A 14,609-nucleotide genomic window follows, 5' to 3' on the forward strand; every position below is an offset into this window, starting at 1 on the left:
TCAGGATTACTATAGGGCTCTGCCGACTTCTTCAAGCAGGGCCACAATTATGAAAATAGTGAGGCAACATTGACCACCCAAGCTGTCCTGATTCTGTGCCTTTGACTTACCAATGTTCCATCCATTTCGTGCATCATTGTATGGGTAGACTGATGTCTTGCACTGTTCAATGTCTAAGTAGACTGCAAGACCAATATCTTCTAGTAACTTTGATATCTGCATAGAATCCATTGATTCAGCGGAATATCCCCTTTCCATCTGCCATTTAGTCAAGCTGAAATCTGTTGGTAAGAAGAAGATATTGTTGGGAAATCCTGTTGTGTGCAATTTGCAAAAAATAACTGCATGTAAAACAATATGACACTCCAATACAAATCAGACAAGTTTGTTCATGATTTAACTGCTTTGTTTTTCATCCTAATCATCAAGATAATCATGTCTTTTGTAATCTATCAAGTGGCTCAGTAACCAAGACTAAATTAATGTATGAGCGAGTTTTCTCAGAGGTCAAGTACATGTAATTTCATACTAGTACAGAACCTATGGAATTTGTCCCAGTATAAAAATTGATATGTTCATTGAATACAACATCATAAAAAATGCATTGTGCTTGTGGCATGAACAAAATTATACTGTCAACTTTGGACGAAATGCTAAAAATTAAATGTTCTGCAAAAGTTAAAGATATTTAATAATAATAATAATAATAATAACAATAATAATAATAATTTAAAGTTTCTTTATTCATAGTTAGTGAATGTATACAAAAAATAAAGATGCAACTAATCAAGAGCTTTAATGTAAAATCTTCTTTGTAAAATTCCAATTATCTAACAAACAAAAAATTCAAACTTGAACAAATTTCAACCTGCAAATAATTAAAGTCTTCTTTTGATATTACAATTTAAAGAAAGTTTATTGACCAGATCCTTTGATTTTTTTTTTTTTTACCCCTATGAACCCAATTATTTTAAAGCCACACCCACCTGCACTACTTTTCTGCACATAGTACTCAGTGTGGACAATAATTAGAGTATAGAATCACACAAACTCAAACTTCTTACAAGATTTTGATTATGAACCAAATGCTGGAATTTTAATCAAATAAATGAGATATATTTGCCAATGCTACATGTAAAATACACTTCAAATGAATAAATAATATCATCTACTTAAATATCTTGATGTGAAAGACATAACGGTACCGGGATAAATTCATCAGTGTGTGTATGTATTAATGTATGATATGAAATCTGTATAGCATTGCAATATGGAAATTTGTAATTTCTTTTGTAGAATAAAATAAAAACAAAATAAAAGAAGAACAGGGAAAAATATTTTGTGGCCACAGGTGGGTTCAAACCCACAACCTTTGCATTAGGATCACAACACTTTAACCAACTGATACAAACATTTCACATGTGAGGTATTAGACAATACATAAAAACCCGTATAGTCTTCATATGTAAGATTTTGATATCTTTGCTAATGCATCAAATGAAATACACTTTAAATGAATAAATAAACATCGTCTGCTTACATATCTTTATGTTAAGACATAATGGTGCTGTGAGAAATGGCATTTTGCATGGTGATTTGTATAAAGCCCTAAACACTGATGAAAAACACAATGAATAGTGTTTGTGGATGATGATATCTATTGTGCAAGTATGGATTTGATTTTTTAACTGAAATGGTGGCCTTGTCTTCAACTGATTGGCTGTACACTTATATTATATATATATATAATGAATCTTCACTATTCTGTATTATTGCACCTAATGAATGAAATTCAAAACATGATTAAATAAAAGAGTGTTATTAAATTATTAATTTATTTCACTATTCATGCTATTGAATTTAAATATGAGGACTGACTGTAAATTTTTAAAATTCAAATAAGTATAATAAGACATTAGTATTACGGACATAATTATTACAGATACTAGTATTACAGACAGAAATATTACAGTCCCTAGTATTAAAGACATGAGTAATACAGACATGAGTAATACAGACGTGAGTAACACAGACACAAGTAATAGACATAAGTAATACAGACATGAGTAATGCAGACATAAGTAATAGACATGAGTAATGATGTTGTTCTAGGGTTTAACACCATTTTTCAGCACAAGATAGGCTATATATGGCGGCCAGTATAACTGGTGGAGGAAGAACCCTGGAAAACCCAGGGATGAATCACCGACCCACGAGAAGCTACTGGCATGCTTTCCCATGTACCCAAGCAAGCTGAGCCTTGGACTGACACGAGTAATACAGACATGAGTAATACAGACATAAGTAACAGACATGAGTAATACAGACATAAGTAACAGACATGAGTAATACAGACATAAGTAATAGACATGAGTAATATAGACATAACAGATATGAGTAATAGAGACATGAATAATAGACATGAGCAATACAGACATAAGTAATAGACATGAGTAATACAGACATAAGTAATAGACATGAGTAATGTTGTTGTTTTTGGGTTTAATGCCATTTTTCAGCACAAGATAGGCTATACATGGCAGCCAGTATAACTGGTGGAGGAAGAACCGTGGAAAACCCAGGGATGAACCACCGACCCACAAGAAGCTTCTGGCAGGCTTTCCCACGCACCCACACTAGCCAAGCCTTGGACTGACATGAGTAATACAGACATGAGTAATACAGACATAAGTAACAGACATGAGTAATACAGACATAAGTAACAGACATAAGTAACAGACATGAGTAACAGACATGAGTAATACAGACATAAGTATTACATGCATCAGAATTACAGACATAAGTATCACATGCATCAGGATTACAGACATATGTATTACAGACATAAGTATTACAGACATGAGCAATAGACATGAGTAATACAGACATAAGTATCACATGCATCAGGATTACAGACATAAGTATCACATGCATCAGGATTACAGACATATGTATTACAGACATATGTATTACAGACATGGGTAATAGACATGAGTAATACAGACGTAAGTAATAGACACAAGTAATACAGACATGAGTAATACAGACATAAGTATTACATGCATCAGGATTGCAGACATAGTCATGTTTACCCCGACCCAGAGTAGCCCAGTTTGAAACATGTATAATCAAGGTCATTCTGACGGGTCATTGTTTGATGTCGAACATTGCCGAAGGCTAGCACTAATCCGTTACATAAGATTGTTGTGGCTAGAATCGAAGGACCGGACATCGGAGTTGCGAAGTCACAGACAGCCAATTATCACCTAGGTGTCGAAATGTTTCCAAGATCAAAAGAAATTGCCTGAAGAAGTGGGAGTGTCCTAACTTCTTTCCCCTGCAAACAGACAGACAGGTTGAACTGGCCGCTAAGACGATTGGACAGGGGCACAGCGCCACCCAATCAGAATTGAGATAGGGAGAAGACCTTGATTTGGGTAGAATGATATCCCTGCGTTTTCCGGCAAAAGTTAGTTCGCTGAGAGAAATTACCCAGAGAAGAGGTTAGCGTAACTCCGAATAGCCATTCGTTATTGGCGGGAAAATCTTAGAGCAGGAAGGTCTAAGTACAGAAAGCTTCAAAAGGTCAGTAGATATTTGTTCGGTCTTTGTGGAATGCGACTGCATTTTAATTGTAGGTCGTATGTATACTTTATTAGTACTAGAATCGTAGTACGAAGAATTACTTTGTTTTGTTAATATGTTTGCATATTTTGAAGAAATGAGTTGATATTTGTAAAGAATTATAATGCTTGCCAGCCGTCGTAAGAGTTAATATTGTAATTTACTATGTGGGTATTTTATAGTAGACTAACACATCTGTTCATATGATTACAGATTTTGCCATTGTTGAATATTTGTAATGTACAGACATGCGTCTGATTTTGTCAGATTGTAGTACGATGAGATTAAATATATATGTGTATATACTGACGTGACGCAATGTATTGATGTCTGTATAACAATTTGCTGATACTGTGTTATTACGCCATTGTTTACCCTGCAAGAAGTGTGTGGGAATTTCGATGTGTATGCATGCGTGGCCGAAACAGTGACAGCTATCTGATGGTTAATTGTCGTTATAGTGTGAGGTGAGGTTCGATAAAACATTTGTTAACGCCTTGTGGTTTTTCACAGGAAGCTTTGAGGGACAGACCAGTTAAAGTTTGGTCCCGTTGTCTCGGATAGAGAGACGGAGGGAAGGAGAAGAAGGTGGAGTGAAGTCTGGGAGCAGAATTGGAGGAGATAATAGAGAGGGAAAGGAGAAGAAAGGAGAAGTTGAAGTCTGGAGCGAAGTTGGAGGAGGAGATAGTAGAGAGGGAAACAGACAAAGGAGGAGTTAGAGGAACGGAAAGAAGGAAGAATCAGCGGGAAGAAATAGATGAGTAGATGCAAGGACAGGGGAAAATCGAACTCACACTGTAAATCACGGGATGAATTAGGCTGTCACTTGGTCGAGGGAAAGACGAGTGATTGGAAGTTATCGTTTTAAATTATCACATTTATTAAACTGTTATTGATTGAATTTCATCTTCGTGTTCTCTATAATTTAACCGTCGGCATTGCTGACTGGGGGCTCAGAGCTGTAAATCTACATCTTCACTAATTTAATTTTCTAACCTAACGAGCCAGGGTGGAACTTTCAATTTAATTTAATTAAATTATATTGGGAGAACCCCACCCCAATACGACAGAACGTCACACATACATATTACAGACATAAGTATTACAGACATTTTAATTACAGAGATAAGATCAACCTGTTGAGCATTACTTACTTGGTATTAAGTAGTCAGTTTTCTGGCTACAAATCTGTTTTGGAAGCTGAACTCCACTGAATATTGGCACCGAATAACTACATGGTGCATTGCTCTTGTTGAAACAAATACTCATGGTAAGATCTGCCAAGATTATATTCTTATGTGGGAAGTCAACCAGAGAGAAACTGGAATTAACAAGACATCAGGATAAATAAATATTAAAGATTACATCTGTCAAGATTATACTCATATGTGTGAAGTCCACCAGACAGCAAATATACACGATATCAGCAGTTTCATTAAAATGCAATTAATTAAAAAGCAGTTCCATGATCAAGTGAAAATAAACCTAAATTGTAATTCAATTTTTTATATGTTTCCTTTGGAAAATAATTATTTTAAGGGTCAATATGCTGATAAGAATAATCTAAATTGTTTTCTTTTTGTTATTATGTGATTCAAATATACATGTATAGCAATAAACCCATCCAATGTGTATTACTATCTATGTGAGACTTATTAATTTGTTCTGACCCTTTAATAACCACTGCATACTATACTCTTCAATGGGTGACACACTTTTACTAACACACTGTGCATTGCTTATAAAGTATATTGTCATTGATCCACTGGCGATGATTCAGGCAAATTTGTGTAAATAGCCAACATTGTAAACAAGCACTTGAGGCATCAGCTTATGCTGCAGCAAATATACTCAAATTATAACTTTTAGATTTTGAGTACTGATCAATCTGTCTGAACCCCCCACTAAAAAATCAGTCAATAAAGTAAAAGGTGGATCATTGTCTGAGAACCAACATCCATCTGAAATACTCAGAACTAAAACTAAATAATTCCATACAATATAAAAAATGAATTATGAAAGTAGTTTCATCTTATAATTCAATACAGTTGGCCGTACTACATTACATCAAAGAATCACCAGGAAAATACTACCATTTCATGACCTGTCATCAATTATACATAGCTGCAAAATAATATCATTAATTATACACTAAGAAGCCTTCAAAAGCCTGACACTGCTTCACAGCCTTTACTTCTACTGAACAGAGGCATTAACTGGTGAATTTCTGATATCGCTAAAAAAAAACCACAACAAAGTTGCAAAATGAATCACCATTTCAAACATCACACGAAAAGGCTTTTATGATTGGTTTAATAGTAAGCAGATGTCCAATCAAATGCTAAATAATTAAACTGGGATTGATGATACATTTAAGGCACCATGGTAACACTGATATCAAGGTTTTTACTTCAACAATGCAAGAAAATAAATGTTTGCTGGACTAGCTCATCTTGGACCATTTCATCTGACGTAATTTCACACGCTGTATACAACAAGATGCAGCAAGTTATTAATGTATAAGCATGATGACGGTAAAATTTGCCAAAGAAAGCAAGTGAATGAATACTGTAAATCAACACGTTTGAGAAAGCATGACATTTGAGCTATTTTAGTACGGCCAATCAATTTAATTCTTTCATGAGAAATTATCTGTTAGTAAATAAAAATGCAAAAAAATGCAAGGGGCAATCAATGTTACAGCTAAAAAAAATTATGTGAAAATATAACTGGATGACATGTTTTAATTTATTTCAATGCAAAATAACTCCTCAAAATCTATCTGTAAATCATCATGAATAATATTGAATAAAAAGACCCTTTGCCCATCAATAATTTAGCGCTCCTGTATAGAAAAAGAAAAGATTCACTAATACTTAATGGCAAAGAAATATACCATGATTAAAATCCTATCAAATGATAGAGACATTATGGTTTATTTCAAGCAACTTACTCAAGACGGATGAGGCCAAGTAGATAAAAATGGTCTTTTTTGCCTGGAATGACACAAAAAATGAACTAGTGCAAAGAACTATCAATGATGAAATAAATATATACAATTATAGGAAAACTCTTTGTCAGTACTCTTCTATAGGAATTAAATTCTTGAATCAATGTTGTCAAAGAATATGATATAATATCCTGGTGATATGAACAAAAAATAATGTAACTCTTTGACAGTAACTCCTACAGCAATGCAAAATAGGGCAAATTCTTCATTCAGTGATGTCAAAAATATGACATAATATGAGAGTGATACTGATGCAAATATACTGAAAAAGCAGAAAAAAAAGTATATATGAACAAATAAAATAACAGACTGAAATTAATTTCATTATGTATGTTTCCAACTCAATGACTCTATGCGATGTAATGTGATGTGATTTTGATTTTTAACGCCCACTCAATGATTCTATGTAATGTAATGAACACATAAAATAACATCATTCTATGTGATGTGTTGTAATGTGATGTGATGTGATGTGATTTAGATTTTTAACGTAGCTTTAACAAGTTTTCATTCATATCGCTATGATGCATGCAGTAAAGGCAGTTTACAGTGATGTCTAGCACTGGGGCATCATGCTGCAGACATGTAGCACAATGTCCCACCCAGTCACATTATCCTGACACTAGGCTGACCAGTCCTAACACTAACCTCTTAATGCTGAGTGCCAAACGAGGCAGCTGTTAGTACCATTTTTTTAATATAAGTCTTTGTTATGACTCGGCCAGCAATAGAACCCATGACCTCCCACATTTGATGATTCTATGTACCTAATATCATAAGTTTATAGCATTTTCCCACTGATATTTAATTCTGCATGTTATTCATATAACTTCTATCATGATCCTGTATTAAACAATAATGAGTTATCAATATGTATTGTTAGAATGTCACTTTCCATATGTAATGTATCACACCATCTATCATCACATAATACAGCAAGAACTTTAATTTAAACCTACTTGTTTAAGAAAATAAAAATAGGATGAATACATAAAATTACCCCAATCATAATCCAAAAGTGACTTCTGCTGAGTCAGTGTTTCTATTCCGACAGTCAAGATTCCACTACATGTGTCAATTTCCATGTTAGCCTGAATGGCTCGTCCAATCAGAGGCACATCCATACAGCATGTGATCCCGGTACACAGGGGAGAAATGACACAAGACACAGGGTTAGAACTGACTGGGTTCAGGGTCAGACTTTGGCCACACTGGACTGAAACAGAGTGAATAAACAATAATTTTAAAATAAAATGTAGCCTTGTTTCTGACTTGTGTTGATGATCCCCACACTTTAGCCTTGTGATATCCTGTTGAAATCTATTCATCCGACTATCTTTCACTCTTACCTCCCTTTAAGCCAATGAGTGAAGATCCACCAAACTTGGTAGATAAGCTGCCAATATATTAACCGTCTCCAGGTAGAGGTTACTGGTGAATGAATATATAGGAGTTCTTCAAAGGGACTGACCATCTACTGGCTGAAAACAATTTTCTGGAATTTATTCTTTCTAAATGCTGACACCATTTTGTCTGATATTTTGGAGCAATAATAAAATTTTCAAATTAGCCACTGTGGCAGCCATATTGCATACAAGATCAGTACCATTTTCATTTAGGACCAAACAGACATGATTAGATGTCTTTGGAAATAGCAGTAACAAGATTTTCAAGTTAGTTGCCATGGTAGCATACTACAGATTAGGCTGGCATGATTTAATTTTAAGATATTATAACGAGTTTGCCAGTAGAAACCCCATGTGACCTTCCACTGAGAAGTAGTGATGACAAGATTTTCAACAATGACTGCCATGGTGTCCATACTGGATTTCAGTTTAGCACCATTTTAATTCAGGTTCAGCTAGATATCATATGAAGTCTTTTAGTAAAAACCCATATCTATTTGACATTTTATTCAAGTGAAAATATCATTTTCAATATGGTCATAGTGGTGGCCATATTAGATGTCTAATTTCATTACAATCAACTAGACCAATAGGCAATCTTCTAATGGTTAAGGAGGAGTAGCAATAACAAAAATGTTGTACTCATTGGTGGCAGGATGCAAGATATCACACAATGGAAAACAGACCATCCCAAATGCTCCTCTGGTCCATGACCAGTAGAGCTAAAAAGCAGGGTTGAATCGTCATGGTAAGCCATGAAAGTAGCTCTAGTCCCATTAATGCAATGATATGATGTCATTAAGAGGAACGATCTAATGGGCATCATTCAACCCATTTTTCCCACTTGTGGACTTGCCCACTGATTTACTGGCAAAGGATTTTGTTGTATTAATGACAAAAGTGTTAATTAAATGAAGTAAAAGGAGGCCATATAATACACTGGACAAGATTATCATTTGAAAACTATGTGCTTTTAAATTTATTAATTGATAAATAAAACATCCTTACATTTCCACCCTGAACTTGGTAGAGTAGATCTTGTATAACAAATTTTTACCCTATATTTCAGAATCTTATGTTTTTACAATTACTTTTTATATATACATGTTGAAAACCTTCAACACTGTTACTGCTTTATTTATTTTTTACAGGACTAAATATTTTGATTTGGAATTTCCTCTTCCTAATGTTCTAGACCATTGCATCTTAAGAACTTTCAATTGGCATTAAATAGCCTGGAATGTTCTGACATGCCCCTGAACCCTACACATACACAGATACTGTTATTAGGCATTCTAATTTGCTTGATACAAAAATGCAACTTAGAATATAGTAATGGCATGACCACAAATCACTACACTCGGCTAAATTTAACGGTACCTGTATTAAAGCCAGAACTAGCTGCAGACATGTAGGGTTCCTTCCTTCTGTCACATTGGGTCTTGGACAGATGTATGGCAACTCCCAGATCTTCTAGCAAAAGGGCAGTAATGTAACTTGGTAATGATGACATGGAGACTGGTAGTCCATGGCTCTGCATCCATGAATCCAGGGAAAATCCTGAAATTAACACCAAAGATAGTTCCATATCAGTATGAAATTTAAAAAAATTAATTTGCATTTACACAGATTTATGCCAAATTTCTTACAATTATATAATAACTTCTTATAAATCTATATACATTTACAGTTTCAGTTATAACAGAACCTAAATATCATTTCTATCATTGTCTCCATGATAGTAGCTATATATATATATATGCGTGTGTGTGTGTATATATATATATATATATATATATATATATATATATATATAATGGAATTAATTGTACACAATTTTAATGTGGATCCAAATTTAGCAAAAAAGGTTTCATCACTATATTCACTAACATTTCACGTTTACTATTATTTTGTGATTGACAGTAATACATATGAAGCACAAGGTGTATCTAGTACATATAATAATTGATATGGTAATCTCAGTATACATTTTCTTAACCTAAATATTAAGTAATAACACTCACCATTGATGAGATAGCCCTGCTGAGAATCACACATTGGCTTTGGCATTTTCACATTCTTCATTATTGATACTTTGGTGACACAGTCATTTGGTTTAGTAGGATCAAAACAAACACTAATCCCAAAGTCTACCAGGTAACTATTCGCCCATTTTAGGTCAGTTATTGTATAACTAAAACAAGAATGAATGAAAATATATAAACTGGTGATTCACAATAATTATATTAAATCAGTTTTTGATTTATCATTAATTAAATTAAAACACGACATTTAATGTTACATTATAGGATTAAATGATCACGGTTGGGTATTTATTGATGTGTAAATTTTACCTAACCACTCACAAAGTAAATAAAAGTTGGAAGACTTTATGTTAACTTAGTGAGTGATTAGGTAAAATTTACACATCAATAAATACACAACATGATTATTTAATTGTTATAATTCCAATTTATTTCCATTCTGTCATCATATTAGCAGATTTCATCAACAAAACATTCACTTTTCTGTAGCTCAAAGTTGTGCTTCATTAGCCTCTTCACTGCAAATGAATACGTAGCTTGATCTTCAGCAGCCAAGAGTTGTCAATTGTTTATATGGTAATATAGGGTACAGTCTTGGAGCAGGTCATGCCAGTCATATAAAGAGCATGTTATTATTATTAACATATAAAAAATTGGTTAATGCTCTTTAAACCAGGCTATTCCTTTTCTTTCTAACATAACACTTGTGTATGGCATATGTTGTCATAGCATTCATTGCTCTTGCTTTCTATGCATTTCAACATTTCAAAAGCAAAATTGTTTTCAATTTAGTGAGATTCTTTGCTTGATATATAACCCTGACCTTAAATAACAGCCGGTGAATCATTGTTGAAACAAAATGAAATAACTTCTAAAGATGGGCTAGCAAATCCTGTCACATGCTTCCTTTGGCAAAAGGGATGAGTGTTGATATGCAGGAAAGACTGCAATTACATTGCTTTAGCACCTGATATGCGATTTTAATCAGGGCTTGCATGTCTTGGTTGGAAATCACAAAGGTGGGTGGGAGGGCTCATTATTATGGTGTAAGACATTGGTACAGATAAAGCTTCACATATAATTACCTGGTAACTGGGAACCAAAAGTAGTCTGCAGAATTTACTGATGCATAAAAATATCCTGATCAGCATCACGTTTTTATCCAATCAGATTGCATAAACTTTGGTCAATTCATAATACAGTAATTGGAATTATTTCCCAATAAACTCTGTCTCCTAAAATGTCCTTATATTACTCTTCAGGTCACCTGATATTACCCTTACATGCTTGTAACATAACATTCTTTCATCTTTATATGACTGTCATGTCAATAATGTTTTCCAAAGAGTCTGAACTATGTTGTTGTTGTTGTTGCTGTTGTAGGGTTTAACGCCAGTATAATTGGTGAAGGAAGAACCCTGGAAAACCCCAGGAAGAACCACCGACCCATGAAAAGCTACTGGCAGGCTTTCTCACGTCCCAACATTAGCTGAGGCTGAGACTTGAACTCACGCAGACACACGTGAGATGACAGTGATCCGTAATGGTGAGCACTTTAGACCACTCAGCCACTCAGGGCCCCCATCTGAACTATAGTGTATTCTTAACTTTTCCTTAAAATATAACAACTGCACCTCTAAAATGGAAATTTTGTTGTAAATTATGTTACCCAATCACACTAACATTAGGAAATCACTCTTTCCTACAGATTAAAGCTCCTTGTTCCCACTATGTGGCCACCTTTGTAACTTTTGACTTACTATAAAACTAAAAATAAATTATGTATGGTGAAAATTAGATATAAATTGCAATCGATTCTTTGGATGCACTGTTTGCAGTTTCAAGCCAAAGGTGAAGCTGGTTCCATCCAGAATAATGGTGGCCACCAAGTGGGAACAAGAGAAGTATAACTGTACTTCCCTTATCTATAGGATATATACATCAGTAAAATGGAATAGAGGAAGGGCCGTTAATTTCACTTTCATTACATATGATGAAACACTTATTGCACTTCTTTATCAGGATAAATGACTAATTGTCCACAAGCAACATATAAGATAAGAAAATGCAAACAGAAGTTTTGAATGAAAAAGGGTTATTTTAAGGATGCCAATTCATAATGGCAGATATTACAGGTATTTAACAAAAAACTGGACAATTAAAACCTGTAAACTCTGAGTTACAGAAAATTTGTCTATCAATCTTAAAAGGTGAATGCGAAATCTTATTATCTATCTTAGACCCAAGAAAGAAGTCCAATATCTCCAGGTCATGTTATTATTTAGTGTCAAGCCAGATTGTTTACATTATGTTGTATACACCACTCCCTCAATAACTCGCGCCCGGAAAACTCGCGATCCCGCTTATAATGCGGTGTCCATCTTGGCTCCCGATTTTTTCCAGAGAAAATGCATTTATCTTTAAAATATGCTGAACATGAAAAAATTACGATAAGAACTGATAAATTAAACCTTGATACATTGCTCGTTTTATCATCGAAAATGGTGATTAATGCCTGTAAAAATATAATCCATATTTTGAAATTTACAAGTTCTAAAGAAGAATTAATTTCAGAGATCTCGAAAATGCTTAATTACGCGTATTTGGACGCCAATTTGGAGTCCTCCATATGCATGTAATAGGTGCATGGGAAAATTCAAACATCTGCCGGTCCTGTTTCAGCCACCTGCTTTGTGGGAAAATGTGTTGACCAGTTAACTGTGCTGATATTTACAATGAGAGAATTCAGTAACTGAAAAACTCTTTGATGTACTGTTGCCATTTTATAAGAGTACATTAAAAAAAAAAGAACATGATGCAACAGCTAGGCGGCTACTTCAAAGGCTTTGACTGGTGGCCGAGTGAGAAAATGTACTGATATTCAGTAATTGAATTCAGAGGCAGAAAGATCCAGTTTTAAAATCCTAGCAAGACCTCTGTTTAAAGATATCATATATTATGTAAGTTTTTATGATAAATAGTTGTCAGTATACTGTAAATAAACAGTCTGGTGAAATAGCAATCGATGAAAACTTCTGGTAAATGCTAACAGGTGCAACAGAGAATGAAATAAACACCAATTAAACGTCTTCCTGTGTGAAAGTCACGTTCTAATCCTTTAATTCCATTTCAGTGTAAACATTATAATCACAACATATTCTGTTCATTGAAAACATGAAAAGAGTCAATCGACCGTCACATCGAAACCCGTGAGTACTTCTGTGAGAACCTAATTACATGTACATGCCAGCTTTGTTTTGATCAACAACTTGGGGAAGTGTTTATTGCATTAAAAAAAAATCGATTACAAGAGACCTGGGGTGCTGGATTAAGGGTCTTGGAGCTGTATTTGACGAAAAGTAAAACAGTAACAGAGACAACGACAATGATAGTGACTTTGAATGTTTCAGTGAAACTGATGTCATTAATGCCGAGGCTGTTTGGGAGAAATTCGTACAGACTCATGGTCTGAGATGGGCGTTTCTCTAAATGATATGGAGAAGTGGATTTGTGCTGACAATGATTGCCCCACAGCCGAATACATGTCAGATGAAACTATAATTAATTCTATAACAAACAAATTTGCTGCAGAAGACGATTCTAACTGGAGTAACACAAGTGTTGAAAGTGATGCAGATGCAGATGTTGCACCCCCACACCCCTCTGCACAGGAAGCAATCAAATATTTTGATATTGCCATAAGGTGGCTGGAGACCCAAAATGTTGACTACGTAAAGCTCATGCAGTTGAGAAATCTGAGGGATTTCGCTCGGCGGCAGAGAAACCAAGGAGTAACACACACAAAAAAAATTAACTTATTTTTTCAAAAAGTGAATTGATATTTGTCAAGCGTGGCACAAACGGCAAGTATTAACTTGTTCTAATTTACGTTGTTTTAAATCTGTAGATCAATTAAATATATTAGTACTGATTAACCCTTGTTTTTTTGTTTTCCACTTTACTTCTATCACATTCAAATCTATCTATCTTTCGATCGACACTGTTTCTTGAAAAGAGTCGATCTTTTGTATATAACAAAAACGTCTAATTTGGATCAAACAACAAAACTTGAATGTATCCAATTCAACATAAAAATTAGTGACGTAGTACACAATGTGTGAAGTGGTACACATGTTAAGCGAACGGAAACCACGTGGAATAATGTTTTCGATGATCGCCTCAACATACTGTAATTGTAATTTATCCTGAAATTAATGTTGTCCTATGAGGAAATAATAAAGTACACCGTTATGAAGAGTTATTTATTAACAATTAATCTCAGAACGATTATAAAGTGAGTATTCAACAGAATAATCTGCCTACCCCCCCCCCACCTTATTTTTCCGTTATGTCGTCAATCACTTTCTTGGTTTTGGGCTTATAGGTCCCTCGATAACTCGCGCCTCACTTATAGTGCGGTCGATGTTTCTGGACCCCGATGTGCACGAGTTATCGAGGGAGTGGTGTATACTGTATATATTGTACATACACATAGAAGGCCTCAAGGTAGATTATTTCTGTAAC

The 14,609-nt window shown here is 34.5% G+C and overlaps 1 protein-coding gene across 1 annotated transcript in view; it reads right to left on the reverse strand.

Annotated features, from left to right (window-relative positions):
• LOC149782244 (uncharacterized) overlaps nt 1-14,609 on the reverse strand; it is a 577,549-nt gene that overhangs the window by 306,919 nt on the left and 256,021 nt on the right. Inside the window, exons 101-104 of the mRNA XM_089935097.1 lie at nt 10,065-10,234; nt 9,421-9,600; nt 7,635-7,850; nt 111-281 (exon numbers count right to left, since the gene is read on the reverse strand). Of these exons, the coding sequence (XP_089791223.1) occupies nt 111-281; nt 7,635-7,850; nt 9,421-9,600; nt 10,065-10,234 (737 nt within the window). The remainder of the gene's footprint in view (nt 1-110; nt 282-7,634; nt 7,851-9,420; nt 9,601-10,064; nt 10,235-14,609) is intronic.

Source organism: Sinohyriopsis cumingii, chromosome 15 (assembly GCF_028554795.1).
Source record: "Sinohyriopsis cumingii isolate HCF-2022 chromosome 15, ASM2855479v2, whole genome shotgun sequence".
Lineage (NCBI taxonomy): Eukaryota > Metazoa > Mollusca > Bivalvia > Unionida > Unionidae > Sinohyriopsis > Sinohyriopsis cumingii.